Source organism: Vulpes lagopus, chromosome 9 (assembly GCF_018345385.1).
Source record: "Vulpes lagopus strain Blue_001 chromosome 9, ASM1834538v1, whole genome shotgun sequence".
Classification (NCBI taxonomy): Eukaryota; Metazoa; Chordata; class Mammalia; order Carnivora; family Canidae; genus Vulpes; species Vulpes lagopus.
Window position 1 is genome coordinate 3,825,534 of NC_054832.1, and position 14,897 is coordinate 3,840,430.

The 14,897-nt window shown below is 55.4% G+C and overlaps 1 protein-coding gene across 1 annotated transcript in view; it reads left to right on the forward strand.

The window, feature by feature from the left end:
* KCNK9 (potassium two pore domain channel subfamily K member 9) overlaps nt 1-1,320 on the forward strand; it is a 74,487-nt gene extending 73,167 nt beyond the window's left edge. Inside the window, exon 2 of the mRNA XM_041769565.1 lies at nt 411-1,320. Within this exon, the coding sequence (XP_041625499.1) occupies nt 411-1,252 (842 nt within the window). The 3' untranslated portion in view covers nt 1,253-1,320. The remainder of the gene's footprint in view (nt 1-410) is intronic.
* The last annotated feature ends 13,577 nt before the right edge of the window (nt 1,321-14,897 follow it).

Here is a 14,897-nt window from a genome sequence, read left to right on the forward strand (position 1 = left end):
TACTTCATTTTGTCCTTTGGCCTCACTACTTTCACAGCCTTATTAGTGAGGATGCTGCTTTTTCTTTTAAAAAACTTTGTTTTGCTCTAAAAACAACAAAATGCTCCCCCTCCTCTGAACTGCCCCAAAGAGCACCTCTCCCATCCCTAAATTTCAAAGGACACCTCCCTGATTCTTCCTTTCCCCTCCTCCCTCCAGGATGCTGGCATGTTCCGGCCTCCATCCCAATCGAAATGCCCGCACTCCCTTCCCAACCCCAACCTCAAGTGACATTTCTTCACTGGCTCTCTCTCCCGGGTTATGGGCCTGCCCCAGCCCCCTCCTCCCTGAAATGCCAAGTGCAACCCCACCCCATACCTCAGGGGACCTCTCCTCACTCCTTCTCCCTGTTTTCTCACCCCACCCCTCAGGTTATGGGCACGCTGCCCCCGGCACCGACGCGGGCAAGGCCTTCTGCATGTTCTACGCGGTGCTGGGCATCCCGCTGACGCTGGTCATGTTCCAGAGCCTGGGCGAGCGGATGAACACCTTTGTGCGCTACCTGCTGAAGCGCATCAAGAAGTGCTGCGGGATGCGCAACACGGAGGTGTCCATGGAGAACATGGTGACCGTGGGCTTCTTCTCCTGCATGGGGACGCTGTGCATCGGGGCGGCCGCCTTCTCCCAGTGCGAGGAGTGGAGCTTCTTTCACGCCTACTACTACTGCTTCATCACGTTGACTACCATTGGGTTTGGGGACTACGTGGCGCTGCAGACCAAGGGCGCCCTGCAAAAGAAGCCACTGTACGTGGCCTTTAGCTTTATGTATATCCTGGTGGGGCTGACCGTCATCGGGGCCTTCCTCAACCTGGTGGTCCTCAGGTTCTTGACCATGAACAGCGAGGACGAGCGGCGGGATGCCGAGGAGAGGGCGTCCCTTGCCGGAAACCGCAACAGCATGGTCATTCACATCCCCGAGGAGGCGCGCCAGGGCCGGCCCCGGTACAAGGCGGACGCCCCGGACCTGCAGTCCGTGTGCTCTTGCACCTGCTACCGCCCGCAGGATTACGGAGGGCGCCCGGCGCCCCAGCAGAACTCCTTCAGCGCCAAGCTCGCCCCCCAGTACTTCCACTCCATCTCGTACAAGATCGAGGAGATCTCACCAAGCACATTGAAAAACAGCCTCTTCCCGTCCCCCATCAGCTCCATCTCCCCCGGGTTACACAGCTTTACCGACAACCACAGGCTGATGAGACGGCGGAAGTCCATTTAGGGTGCGGGGCGGGCGGCGTAGGCAGAAAGAGTCACTTGTCCTGTTTGACCTCGAGTTCCACTGGCCCACCTCGTCTGTTCTTTCTTATTATTAGTATCCTTTACTGTTGTCCTCATTATCTATTATTTTCTTTCCTTTTTTCCTCCCCGCCCCCCACCCCATGGTTTCCTTCCTCCCTCCCCTCCCCTCCCTGCGAGACAGAGCAGGCCACAGGGAAAAAGAAAGGCCCGTCCTCCTCTGAAACTCGCGTCTGAGCATGAAGCATGGATTTCTTCCTTCCTTCCCAGCGAAGTATGCCTTACATTTCTCCGCAGCCTGCCCCATCTCTGGGGTGGCCTTCCCAGGACAGGTGTGAGACCGAGACCACCAGGCAGAGCTGAGAGGATACCCAACCCAAAGTTGCACACCAGGCTGCCAGCCGGCGAGTGCCCACCCACGTGCTGTCTGACCTAACTCCTCTCTCCTCCCCGAAGCGGTGGGTGGCTGTGTGTGTGCGTGCGTGCACGGACTGTGTGCGAGTGAGGGAGTGCACACGCCCGTGTGCTTCCGTGTGCGTGTGTGTGTGCGTGTACGCGTGCGTGCACCGTGTGGCAAAACGGAAAGTATCAGGTATTCACGGTTTTCTTTTCCATGACACAGTTCTGTTGATAACCTGCTTTCAGCGGCTTCCAAACAAAACGGGGAAAACCAAACCCACGAGGTTTTTGATTTATCATTCTGCCAAACCAAGCATGTTCCATAAGCGGTCTTCTCTCCCAGACGTGTCATGACCATATTTTTTAAATGCTAGGTTCTAAATTATATTAACTTCTTTTTAGGGGGGTGGGTGGGAAAGAGGACATGGATCATTTTAGCTTGCCAGTTCAAAAATTTTTTAGAAGCATGCACTTTGTTAAACTGGTATGCATTATCAACGCAAGAAAACAAAACTAGCAATGGAATAATCCAAAGCCAGTAATAATATTAATTTATTAAAGGATTTTTTTTTAATCATCTGCAGTTCTAACAATTTACCGTGCAACTGGAAGTGTCAGGGGAAACTGGAAAATTGTTGGAACCACAGAGTATTTTGTTACTTCTCTCTTATTTATAGAAGGATGGAAGCGGTGGTGGTAGCCGTGGCGGTTTGTGCAGCGTCTACCTGCATAAATAAGAATTGTGGTTTGGGATGCTTGGATGAGAATGGGTATTAGGTGGATGTGGTTTATTTTCCTAATAAAAAATGACAGGGCATTCCTTGTTTAAAAATATATATATACGTATTTCAAGAAAGACAGTCTCTAATTGCATTTGATTTGTAAATAAGGGCAAGTCTGTGTTGGTCTCAGGAAGCGTTTAGAGGCAAGGAGCGGTGTCTTGGCCTGCTGGGAACGTGTCAATCTCAGGGGACAACTTTCCTGAGTAGTGGAGAAATTCCTCCCTGTGGTCCCTTTGGACGACCCACAAGGAAGGCCTGTTAATCTCCTAGGGGAGGGCAAGTCTATAGAATTGGGCACACTGGGGGTCTTTTCAGTGACCCGAATAAAGAAAAATCTGGAATCCAAATTCCCAGAGGGGACCTTCAACTTCGCTCGTCACCACCCCTATCTTTTCTAGAATTCACTCACCTTCCCATGTCTTTTTCATGAAGGGAATGGTCATGACTCTTGGATAGAAAAGGGCTTTGGCCCAGAAGGAGCAGCAGGAGCCCCCGGGAGATCTCCCAGAGTGGAGGATCCGCTGCCTAGAAAGAGGAGGTCTGAGGGATTCCTGAGAGGATAAGCCACCTAGATGCCACCAATCCCAAGCATTTGGGCCATTGGAGCGAAACACAGCAGTCCAGACTCCTCTGGAGGGGCAGGCACTGTGGTGTCCCATCCCATGTTGACAGTGGGCTCTGCGTCCAGGACAGGGGGCCTGTGAAAGGGGTCTGGGAACCACGGTTCTCAACCTTCACGGTTGTCTTGGTTCACTCATTTAAAAAACAAAAACAAAAAAAAAAACCTTTAGGGCTCTAAAACCTGGCCAGAGAATAGATTTTTTTTTTTCCTCTTGGAAGAAATTCTTCATTATTGAGGGATCATAGGTATGAAAATACTAGTCCACCTTTGCAGAGTGCCTCCTGCTTTGGAGGAGAATGCTTGCGATCGGTGTGAGGTTTCTCGTGAAAACCTTTGTAAGATTTGTCCTCAAATGGGGCGTATGACAATCTTTGATCTGTAAGGGAAACTGAGGCACAAGAGGGTGGCTGGTTTGCTCAGTGTCGCGGAGCTGGTCCTGGCCCGAGAAGCTGGCTCCAGCACACCGTGGCCTCTGCCTTCAGCCTTCAGCTGAGGCCACCTGCTTCTCTCTGCCCACAAGTGGGTGCACCAGGAGTCAGAAGAGCCCAGTCTCAGCCCTTCATTCAGGGGCTGGTTCCCTGACTAAAATAGCTGTGTAAAGTGTCCTTCTGTTTAAATGCTTCCAGGGACAGGAAAAAGACATTCCATATTCTAGATTTCCAGAGTTGACTGTTCTTTATGGCAGTAAGGATTGTAGGGTGAAGTTCTTTCTGTTCAGTGATGACCACCAACTTGAGCATTGAAAGCAGTGTAGACCCTCATGCTCCCAGATCCCTCCTGGTTCTCGGTCCTTGGCTACCGCTCAGCCCACCTAAGGGCAGTCAGTGAGTCTCCTCTTCCAAAGTTAAATATCCTTGTTCACGCTTGAGGTCTTGAGGGCACGGTGGTGAACCTTGGTTTGCTTCCTTTGGGATATCTCACCTTTTCTCAGATGGCCCTGGTGGTTCCCAACTCTGGTCTCCGGCCAAGGAGTCCTCCACGCACCCCAGTAAGGTGCTCTCATGGGGTGTCAGCGAATTGACAGCCTCCAGGGTCCCTCCCTCCTGATGAAATGGGGCTGGGGCATCTGCATCCAGAGAGCTGGCCCCCTGAGATGGCTCAGTCAGCAGGAGAATCCTCAAAAGCCAAGAGGAAGCTTTAGTCTGAGTCCACCTCCCTGAGCTCCCTCACTTTTGGGGGAGGAGACAGAGGGGCCAGGAAGGGGGAACCAGCATCTCAGATTAGCCTGCCAGGCCCTTGGTCTTCCCATGTGATTCTCCACCTGCCATCTTCCTGGCTGTGCGGTCACCGCTGTTGCTTGTACCCCGCAGGTCCCTCCATGCCTCAGGCCAGGTCTCCACTCCTTGCACAGCCGACGACTTCTTTCCCCAGTCCGGTTTCTCAGCCCCCTTCTTGCAGGTGGCAGTGCCCCTCAGTGAGGGGGACAAGTCACTCTAGCTTGTTGGGACACAGATTTCAGCTTCAGTCAGGGCCACGGCCCACCGGAATCCCAGGGGACTGCCTGGCCACCCGGTTCTAGAAAGCAGCATACCTCACAGGTCCTTAAAGAGCTTTCGGACTCCTGCTTGAACGTTTTCCAGCTTAAGGGATCTCCATCCATCCACGTCACCAAAGATGGGAGGAAGGTGGGCAGTGGCACGGATCATCCTAAACAGGCCTGGGTGCTTTCTAGAGACCTTCCCGTTTTCACCACCCCCATGCCAGCTGGAAGGTGCTATCGTGCCACGGGACCGTTGGACTCTTGTATACCTAGAAGTGAGCCCACCGTCTGGGTTTTGAGGTGCATGGTTAGCCCCAGAGCTGGAGTCGGGTCTCTTCTTCCCACCCACAGCACTCCGCCTTGAAACCCAGGCAGCAGACCCTTCAGTGCAGCGGGCTGCCTGGTGCTCCCTGAAGCATCTGTTGTGTTCCTGCCGTGCATCACTGATTGGGAGGTGCCGCTTGCCCTTGGCCGTGAGCACAGCAGGTCGTTTGCAGCCCAGAAACCTTGCCCTGGGAGAGGAAGCAGATGGACCCACACTGCTGCCTGGGAGGCCCGCCTTTGCAGGTGCTCAGACCCCATCTACAGAAAGGGGAGAGGGACTGCGGAATTTGGCTCGCCGTGGCTTCTCTGCACGCGGGGCCTTCAGTGGGGGAATGTCTGGACAGCAGCTCAGAAGCCCACAGCTAGGTCTAGGAGGTCACTTTTCTCTGCCTCACCTTGATCCGAAAGCCTCACGGATCCCGATTCCTAGCAACGCTCACCAGCAGCTGGAAGCTGGAGAGAACGGGTTAGAGGCATTCATTTGTCTGTGCACATGGAGTCGGAGAGGGAGGTGAGAGAGCAAACAATGATCAGAGGAGAAAAACCACCTGCCGCTGAGGTCCATGGCCCTGTTTCTTTCTGCAGTTTTTAAAAATAATCGGCCCTAATTAAGCTACCAGTTACGGGCATCCACAGAGGTGCAAGGTCTGAGGCCTGTGCTGGAACACGTCCATTCTATTAGTGTGATGGGGTACTGTCCTCTGAGGTGTGCTAGGGCCTGTGGCTTCACCCCAAAAGGGGTGCAGACAGGGGGCCTGTCCTGGGTGAGCCTGCGGCTAGGACTCTAACAGGAGTTTCTTCCAGAGTCCTGGCTTACCTGGGGTGCGTCCGGGGTCCCAGACAAGGAAGGGTTGGTAGGGCCATGCCTCCTGCCTCCCTGGGCCCCCAGAAGTCCTCTCCCCTCCCTGGCCTCTGTTGTGGTCCCACGACACATGGTATGGGGTGGAGGTGGGGGGGGGTTCAGGAATTTGACCCATGAAGACATTTGGCCTGGATGTTCCAATCAGTGGGCACTTTTGAAGGTTGGGCTACCAGGAATACCAGAGACCATTTCATTTGGCAGGGTGCTGGGGAGATGGAGGGAGAGGGGGCAAGCAGTGGTGCCGAGAACAGAGCATCATCACATGAACCAGGCCCCAAGCATCCTGGGTTCCCCAGAGCCCTGGGTGTAAATCCATTCTGGATGGCCCTTTCTTGATGACAGCTTGGGACACGCCGCTGTGGGGAAATCCTATTCCCATGATTCAGGGGGAAATCCTGTTTCCATGATTCTCCCTCCACCAACTTTGGAAAATTGCAGATTCGAGCAAAGTTGCAAGAAGAGTAGGATAAATCTCTGTATACCTATCACCCAAACCCCCCACCAGCCTGTAGCACTTTGTCACACTTGCTTGACCCTCCTCCCACCCCAAGGTACATGGAGGATGAAGTGGGGTCTGCAGCTTTTAGGTGGTTCAGCCAAAGCAAAAAAGTGATCTCCTGGGGCCAAGAGCATCCTAGAGAACAGCGCCACAGACACCGCGGGAAATTCAGCGTTCATGCAGTATCAGTATCTAAAATACGGTCCGTGTTCACATCTTCCCAGCTGTGCTCCCAGAATGTCCTCCAGAGCTTTCTTGTGAATCCAAGAGACAAGGTCACCTCCACCTTACCCGTCTGGTTGCCCCAGATTACTCCAATCTAGGATCTTCTTTCTTGCCATTCATGTCTTTCAGATGCTGCCCCTTTGAAGAGTCCAGGCCCCTTGTCTTGGGGGGGGGGGGCTACCCCATGCTCTGCTTCTCTCTGGTTTCCTCATCTTGGAGACGTTAGGCAGGACCACATGGTGATGTGGTGTCACCAATTGATGCATTTGAGGTATTTGGCTTTCTCGAGCCCTCTCTGGTTGCCTCCCACTGTAGATATGTGGGTTACACTAAACGTCGCTCTCCTCTGTTGGAGAAACGAGTGGAAGGTCCTAGGGAGGTGTCCACGAGACCCTGGGTGCCGGGTCTCATTGCCAGAGCTGAACACTCTGCTATTCCTGACTCTGCGATCTTTTCCCTAAACACCTGTGGGGCCGACCCAGCTATAAGTAGACGTAAGGCACAGAGCTGGGCTTCCGTGGCCTACGAAGCTGGCCGGCAGGGCTGAGCCGGTGGGCTTGCCGTGGGACCCCTGCAAGCTGGCTGGGGTGCTCTGGCCCCCGGCAGCTCCTCAATGGGCCTTTCCTCGCATTAATAATCCTAAAACCGTAACCGGCTGTCGTGGCCGTGCTCTTGGCCATCAAGGACCACAATTGGGACCTCTGTCTTGGAGAGATTTGCTCTGGCAAGTTCTGGGGCATGGAGTTTTCAGTTCTGATAACACAGAGCAGCCCTCCCCACCCCCCGCTGGGGCTAAGCAGCCTTTCATCTTAAGAAAAGACCCCCGTGCAGCTTCTCTGAGCCCCCGGCCGCCCGGAAAGTCCCCCTGCTATTGTCCATCATGGAGTTGGCGAGGGGAGCTCCCCACTCCTCCACCCAAGGCCCCTGATGCACTCAGGGATGCCTTCCTCGGGGCTCTTCTGTTGTGTCACGCAAGGCCATCCTGGGAAGCACACCCGATGGCTCTGCCTCGGGAGCGGTCAGCGCTGGGCAGCGCCCAGAGGGGGATAAAGGCGACCAGAGTCCTAGCTGCCTGCCTGGGTGGCCTGGGTGGCCATGCGTCCCTGTTACCCTCACATATCTTAACTTCAGTACAGGCGATTGCCCCGTCCCTGGAGCCCGATGCCCGTCCACATGCTGAAAATCCATCACCCGCTGTTGGCGATCCAGGGGCACTTGGCTGCCGGAGCTGAGTGTGCCGCGTGCCACAGGCCGCGAGCTGCCCACAGCCGGCCTTTTCCCGTTAAAGTGGGTGGTTGGTACATCTTCAAGCTCCAGAAGCGAGCTTGTGACATTGCACCCTGTCACCTTGCATGGGGAGGGGGCCCTGTGATGGGAACATCACCAGGAGCCAGGTCAGTGCCACGTTGTCCTGCCAGGAGAGGCTGGGTGGTGAGTGCCAGGGACCCCCGGCCTCAGCTCCGCACCCGCCTGACATGGGCTCGGGGGCCCTGGGACTGAGGCAAAGGCAGGCGCCCCCGACCTCCGTGGGGGCAGCGTGTGGGGTGGAAGCTGCTCAGGCTGTGGCACCTCGCACACCTGAGACCGGTGGGTGCTGGCTTTGCCCCTCTGAGGCTGTTTCCCCAGCTTTAGTTAGAGGTTATAAATAAACCCTCCCGTGCGGAGTGGCTGCGGGGACCGCGGGAGGCGACCGTGACTGGGCACCTGGTCCGCGGCAGGTGCCGCTCTGGTGTTCTCGGGCGCGTCTGCAGTTCTCAGGCCAGCTCCAGGGCGCCTACGGGTTCCCGCCTGGCGTTTGACTCGAAATGAAACCAGGGAAAGGAGGGGATTGCCTCCGGCCGAGGAACTTGGCTTGGCGGAGGAAGTAGCTTTTGGGAATCTCTCAGGGGAACCTTGACGGAGCAAGTGGGCGCTGTTTTAGGCGGGGACAGAGCGTGCGCCGAGGCGCCGAGCGTGGACACGGCGGGAGCAGGATCAGTGGAACCCTGCCCCAGGCCACACCTGACGGGCGGCGACCGTCCAGGCCTTTGACAAGCTCGTCATATTCTAAGTCGTTCTAGTCATTCTCATGCTCGAGAACCTTCTCTGGCTCCCCGTTACCCACACAGTTAAGTTTCTTTCAAGGCCCTTCCCTCTCACACCCAGCTTCCGTGGAGGACCTGTCCATCCAGACGTCTCTACCTGGGGTCTCCAGTCACGACAGCACTCCAGAGAGATCCTGGAGTCTCACCAAACCTGAATCCTCCGGAGTCGTATTGTTTAGGTGGAGTTGATGGGTGTGTGTGTGTGTGTTGTTTTTGAGTCTTCTGGACGTTAGCTAGGATTTGCACAGGGGAACATTTCTGGATAAGGTCCGCTGGGTCTTTCACTTGAGCATCCGGGGACTTGTCCTGATGAACAGATACCAAAGATTAGCAGGGAGCTAACAAAAAATGTTGTCTAACTGTTGGGCTCTCTTGGCACAAGGATGTGCCAGTTTCCCATTTACTCTATGAACAGATTTCGTGACTGCCTGTGACCAGGGGCTGCACTAAGACCCCACAGGAGCTTTGATGGCTGGTCGGGGCTCCTGCCCTTATTCCATGTTTCTCCCCTGGATGCTGAGGGCAGGGTGTCAGCAGAAGAGCCAGGGGTGTCTGCTGTCGTGAGCGCTGGAGGCTCAGGTCTGTTCTTTAGACCTTTCCTCCTACTGAGGTGTCTGGGGTTTGCACAGGAGGTACGGCCAAGGTCAAGGAGTGGCATCCAGTGTGGACCTCTCCCCCCACCTCACCCCCCATCTGGGCAATGCAATGCGGCTTTTGATTTTGAAAATGAGGCCTCTGGGTGTTGGAGGCTGAGGGGGCCCGGGCTGGATGGGAAGCAGCCAAGCCTAGGAAATGTGGGTTGAACCAGGATTCAAACCTTGCCTTTGTGATTTGCTGTGTGGCCCAGGACAATTCACTTCACTTCTCTGGGTCTGCGTTTCTTCCTTGTGGCCCAGGGCCCCACCCTTACCCCACCCCGGACCAAGTCTGCCTCATTCTCTGCCACCAGCTCCAGCTCGGGGAGGACTGGCTGGGCTGACGTCAACCAGCATCTGGATGTATTTACTTAGACACCTTCTGTTGCAGGTGACTCTTCCCCAATTAGATTTGTTAACGGCATATGGCTCCTTAATTAACCAGTTGCTTCTTGCAGTGGGTCTCTGCTTAGTTTCCTTGACTGCACGAGGCGCCCTAGCTGTGCAAGGTGCATCTTCTAAAGAGAGCGAGCCTGAGGCTAGGGGAGCCAGGGACTCTGTATCTGCAGCACTTACCTGCCCCTATGAGAAGATGGGTATGCCCCCCCCACCTCCAGGAATTGCCTTCCCATTAATCCTGAAACCCCAAATCCTGCCCCTCCATCCACCTCTCCTCTTTCCTCCTGCGTGCCAGGCTTGTCCTTACATCACGGTTCTCTATGCTTCCTGGGAGGATTCAAGGCTGCATCCCCCACCTGCAGAAGCCACTGGCTCGGGTCAGCGTCTGGCCAGCCTCGTGCCAGGCCCCACCTGACTCAGGGCCCCCGTCTTTGCTCCGCTGAGGCCAAGCTATGATGGGTGGATCTTAGGCCTGCGTGCAGAGCGGCACTCTGAGAATGAAGCCCTGACTTCTGCTGCTCGTCCACGCTTGTGCAGGCGGGACACGGGGAGACTGGGCTCAGAGGGGACATTGCTGAAGGGGATCCAGGGCTCAGACTGCACATTTCTGGCCCTTCTTCCCCAGGCTCTGTGCTCAGGCTCACAGGGAACCCTGCTTACCACGAGAAAGGGACACTGGGGGATGGCCTCGGCAGGTGGCAGGAGCGGGGGCCACTTCCAGGCAAACAGGATCGGGGGCTTCATGATGGAGGCAGCGTTGCACAGGGGCAGGCAATGGGCAGGAGAAAGTTCCAGGCCCTCAGGAAGAGTACGTACTGAATTTACCAGTAGCTCATGTTGTTTTGGAAGCCCAGCTCTGTGCACGTCACCAGGGACAAAAAGCCTGAGAGGAGAGAACAGGACTCCAAGGTGCAGGCTTCCAGAATGGCCACAGGGTCCCCTGCAGAGGGCATAGGGCCCAGCTCTGGGAGACGGATGAACCCTGGTTAAAGCCCCTCCATTGTCTGCTCTGTCACCCATGGGGGAGGGAAGGGAGGGAAGGGAAGAGAGGGGAGGGGAGGGCACCCACCCTGGGGGATGGACCTGAGAATGGCTTGGAGGATGACTAACGTTCGAATTGGTCATCCTGGTGGACATGCCCCATCTGCCTGGGCCTTTGTCTCCCCATCTGTGAAGGAAGGATCTGGAAGGGTGGGATTCTTTCAGAAGGACCAGAGGTAGAAAACCCTATAGGGTAGATACGGCCTAGGTTCTGGTGCTCCCTGGGACACATGGGCAGGACCTTCCTGCCTGGTGACCGTGGGCTCCAGCATGGGAGGAATCAGGGCAGGAAAGGGGGAGAGGAGGCTGTGCCCGAGGGCGAGGTAACCACTCGGGGAAGCTTCTGTTCTTCACTCTCCCGTCACTCCTGGATCCCAACCGCAGCCTCTCCAGAGGTCCCAGTTCGTGTTCATGGAAACCTCTAGCATCTAGAGAGCAGGTCTTGGTTTTGTGAAGTTTAGCCATCAGCCCCGGTCTCAGCTTCACCTCCTCCGGCTCCTCAGCACTGCGGGGAGCTGGAGGCCTCGGGGGGCCTTGGGGTCCCTGCCTTCCCCATTGTAATCAGGCCATGTGGCCTCAGGCAAGTCACCTCTTACCCTCTTCTGTGGAGGAGATGGCCAGGTGAGAAACAGGTGTCCCCCAGAGAGGTACAGCAAAGATAACGTGTCATTATGTCTGGGGCTCTTGGTTGACATTTTGGTGGTGGGGGGGTGGGGTGGGAAACAGGCTTGCAGGAAGGGGAAGGGCCAAGAGCTTCCGACAAAGGGTCTCTGACCTGGGCCAGCTCCTCGCAGCTAGGAACAGCACATTTTCCAGGTACAGCTCTGTAGACCTCCTCACCCCAATGAATCGTGTCTCCACCCTCTTCCTCCAACCCTTCTGTTGATGGGCTCTCCTCTGTGGCCCCATCTCTCAGTTCCCAATGGACCAGATGCTTGGTGATGGTGTGGGTGGGATGTCTCCGTGGGGACCCAAAGCCCACCATTTCCCTCCCACCTCCAACACACCCCGTGGAAAGTCTCACCTTTCCTAACCTGGGAGGATGGAGCAGCTACGAGATGTGAACTGCAGCCGTGGTGGGCCTGGTGGCTCCTGAGGCCCCTCTGTGTGGCGGGGTCTGCTGCTTATTTCCAGGGCACATGGGGCACCGTGGTGAATGGGACCGTCGCGGTCCCCGGCCCCTGAAAGCCAAGCTCCAACGTACCACGTGCCTCCAAGATGCCCAAAGCCTAGAAACCGAGTCAGGTGAGCAGCTATGGGGATCAGAACATGCCTCAGCAATCCCTACAGTTTTGTGAGAATTTTCAGAGTTGGGTAGGAAAAAAAAAAATCCAGTGAAAGGGAAAACGTGATATTGGGAACCCAGTGAAGCAGAACCCACAATTACCAAGATTTCTCTATAATTTGATGGCTCCTCAGAGACTCACACACTCCTGAAAAAGGCTAATTATATATTTGTTTATTCAGCCTACAAATAGCATTTTGACAGCCATTTGGGGCCGGAAGGGACCTCCAGAGGTCACGTCAGCCCACCACCCTCCACTTTATCAGAAATCTCCGTGGAGTAGATAATGCACTGGATTAGGTGAAACTATTGGTGCCACCCACCCAGCAAGCTTTAGACTGGGGAGACTGGCTTCCCCCCAAATGAGGCGGTCTCCATGCCCATGAATATGCCTCGGGTGTGGGGTGGGGGGGAGGTTTGCAACTAAAACATCAGACAGAGGCTTTCAGGGAGGAGGAGGAGGATTTAAACCACTGATCTGGTTAACAAGGAGGAAGAATTTCTAGTCTGTTCCCAGCAGGCCAAGAAATTACAGATGCTCCCTCTAAGATGTACAATTTTTAACGTCAGCCAACTGTGTGTCCTTGAACCTCAAAACTGCAACAAGACAAGAAGCATCATCTGTGACCCTACACGTAGGATAGTTAAGCTTGAATTAGTTCCACGCTCACACGCATTGACACGATGGGCATAGACGCACAGGGGGTGCTCTCTGGGGCGGGGGGGGGGTGGGCGCACCGAGATGCGGATCCTCACGTATTCATCCGGGGTGGGGGGGGTGTGTGTGCTCGCGCTGACTGGGTATCTGGATTATTGTTTTCTTTGTCGGCATTGCTGGACACTTTCACGTCTGCGTGGCAAGAGGACGTGGGTCTGGTCCTGAGGGCGCGGATGCGGCTGGAGGCCCTCCAGAGCGCTCGCAGGGGAGGGTGTGGGAATTTGGGACGTTTCTACCAGAAGCCGGGGCAGCTCGGCCTCGCTGCGGGTGGATGGGATGGCTCGTCCCAGAGCCCCGAAGCTGGGACCTCCCTTCCCGCCCCCCCGCTGGGGGGTTTGGGATTGGACCACAAGCCTCACTGCGGTCCAGGCGTCGGACCCGTGGTGGGAAGCCACCCCAGCTTGGGCAAAACCAGTGATTCCAACCAGACCACAGTGAACCAAATTCAAAGAAGCCTACTGTTTCCTTTTCCTGTGTTTCCCTTTTGTTGATCTTCTCCGGCCTTCTCCGCCTGTGGGGAGGGCGCCTTCACAAATGGCCTTAGCATGCCGTTCTGAAGTTTAACAGAATGAGACAACCATCAAATGAAATCAGAGGTATTTATTATCACAGCTTACCTGAAGAATGACAAACAAAACTGTATCACCAATGTTTACAAGTCCAAGTAGACATCCAGCCCGTGTAAAATATGTAATTTATGCAAGGGATTGCATCTTTCTTTTGTAACGAATGCACTAAGCAACCCTGTATATATTTTACAATGTCTTTACAGAAAAAAAAAATCATTTACTGTAGTGTTGTAAAATAATGCACTTTTCTAATTTTTTCATTAAAATCTCTATGGCACGTTTGCAAATGTGTCTTGGTCTTCCTTCACTGAGAAAGGCCCCGAGTCCCCTGGACGCAGCTTCCCCCACCCCACCCGTCAGCCACCTTCCCACACCTTTCTGGAGCGAGGGGAGCGGGGCCTGAACCAGGCAACCCTCTTGCTTAAGGAGCCTTTTTTGCCTAAAAAATCCCAACTGCACCGAGACCTGGTTTGCCAGTTTTTGTTTTTCTCTCCTGGCTGAAGAACCTTAGTTCAGAACACCAGACGGCCCCTTCATCCTTTCCACCTGCTGTCCCACAGTGGAAGGCAGAAGGACAGACAGACAGGTAACAGGCGCTCAGGCTTCACTCGAGGGCGAGGGCACAATCTGCTCCTGGTGACCTGTAGTAGCTGCTCCGAGGTGAGGGGCCTCCTGACTTCACTCGTGTTCCAGAGGCACAGACATCATGCAACTTGCCCGGGGATGCCAGGGTCAGAGCTTCCCGGCGGAGGTGGGGGGCGGGGGGGCTTGGCTCTCAGGTTTGGGCATCACACTCACCGGTGGGGGAGCAGCTGATTGCCCGGCCCCCATCCTCAGTGTGGGTCCAGGGTGGCCCGAGAGCGTGTGCATCTAACAAGGCCTTGGGATGGCGATGCTGCTGGTTGGGGCGGGGGCTCCCTCCCCTGCCTTGACCCCCAGACAGGGGTCCCAATTCTGAGATGCAGTGGAGATTCTGGCCAAAAGCACATCCTGGCCGCGGGGGGAGCCCCACAGAGCCAGGCTCCTTTCTGCCTGCCTTGTAGGAAACGTGCCCATCCCTGGCACGCCTGCTGCCCTCTCAGCTCTGGCTTCCCCGGTGCTTGCCGGAGGCTCGTGTAGGAAACATACGGACCCTGGTGAGAACCCGAGCTCTTGGTGGCTCACATCGCATTACTACGATCTGTCCCCCAAACGAACCCCTCGTTTCAGGAGCTGAGCCTTCTAAGCCAGGGGTCAGCAAACGTTCTGCAAAAAGAGCCAGCTAGCACGTAGTTCAGACTTCACGCAACAGGCCAACGCTGCCGGTGTGGCAGAACGGCAGCCAGAGGTGTGGGGGCATTTTCCAGAGGGCACACAGCTAGAACGTGGCAGAACTGGGTCACGAATCCAGGCAGCCTGGCTCCGGAATCCGTCCTTGTAACCCTTCTGTGGCTCAGAGGGTCAGCCGGAAAAATACGGGATTAGAGCGCCCCGAGACTCAGGACCCGATGAGATGCAGCTCCCTTTATCTGGCAGGGTCCTGTAGGGGCTCCCGAGTTGATGTGGGGCTTGGGCCTGAGCCAGGAAGTTTCCTCGACGAGGAAGCCTGGGTCCCCTGGGCCTTGCAAGGAATCAGTAAAGGGACCTAAGGGATTATGTCCAGAAAGCCTTCTCTGATAGAGACCGAAATTTGAATTTCATGTCGTTTTCATGGTACCAAAATAT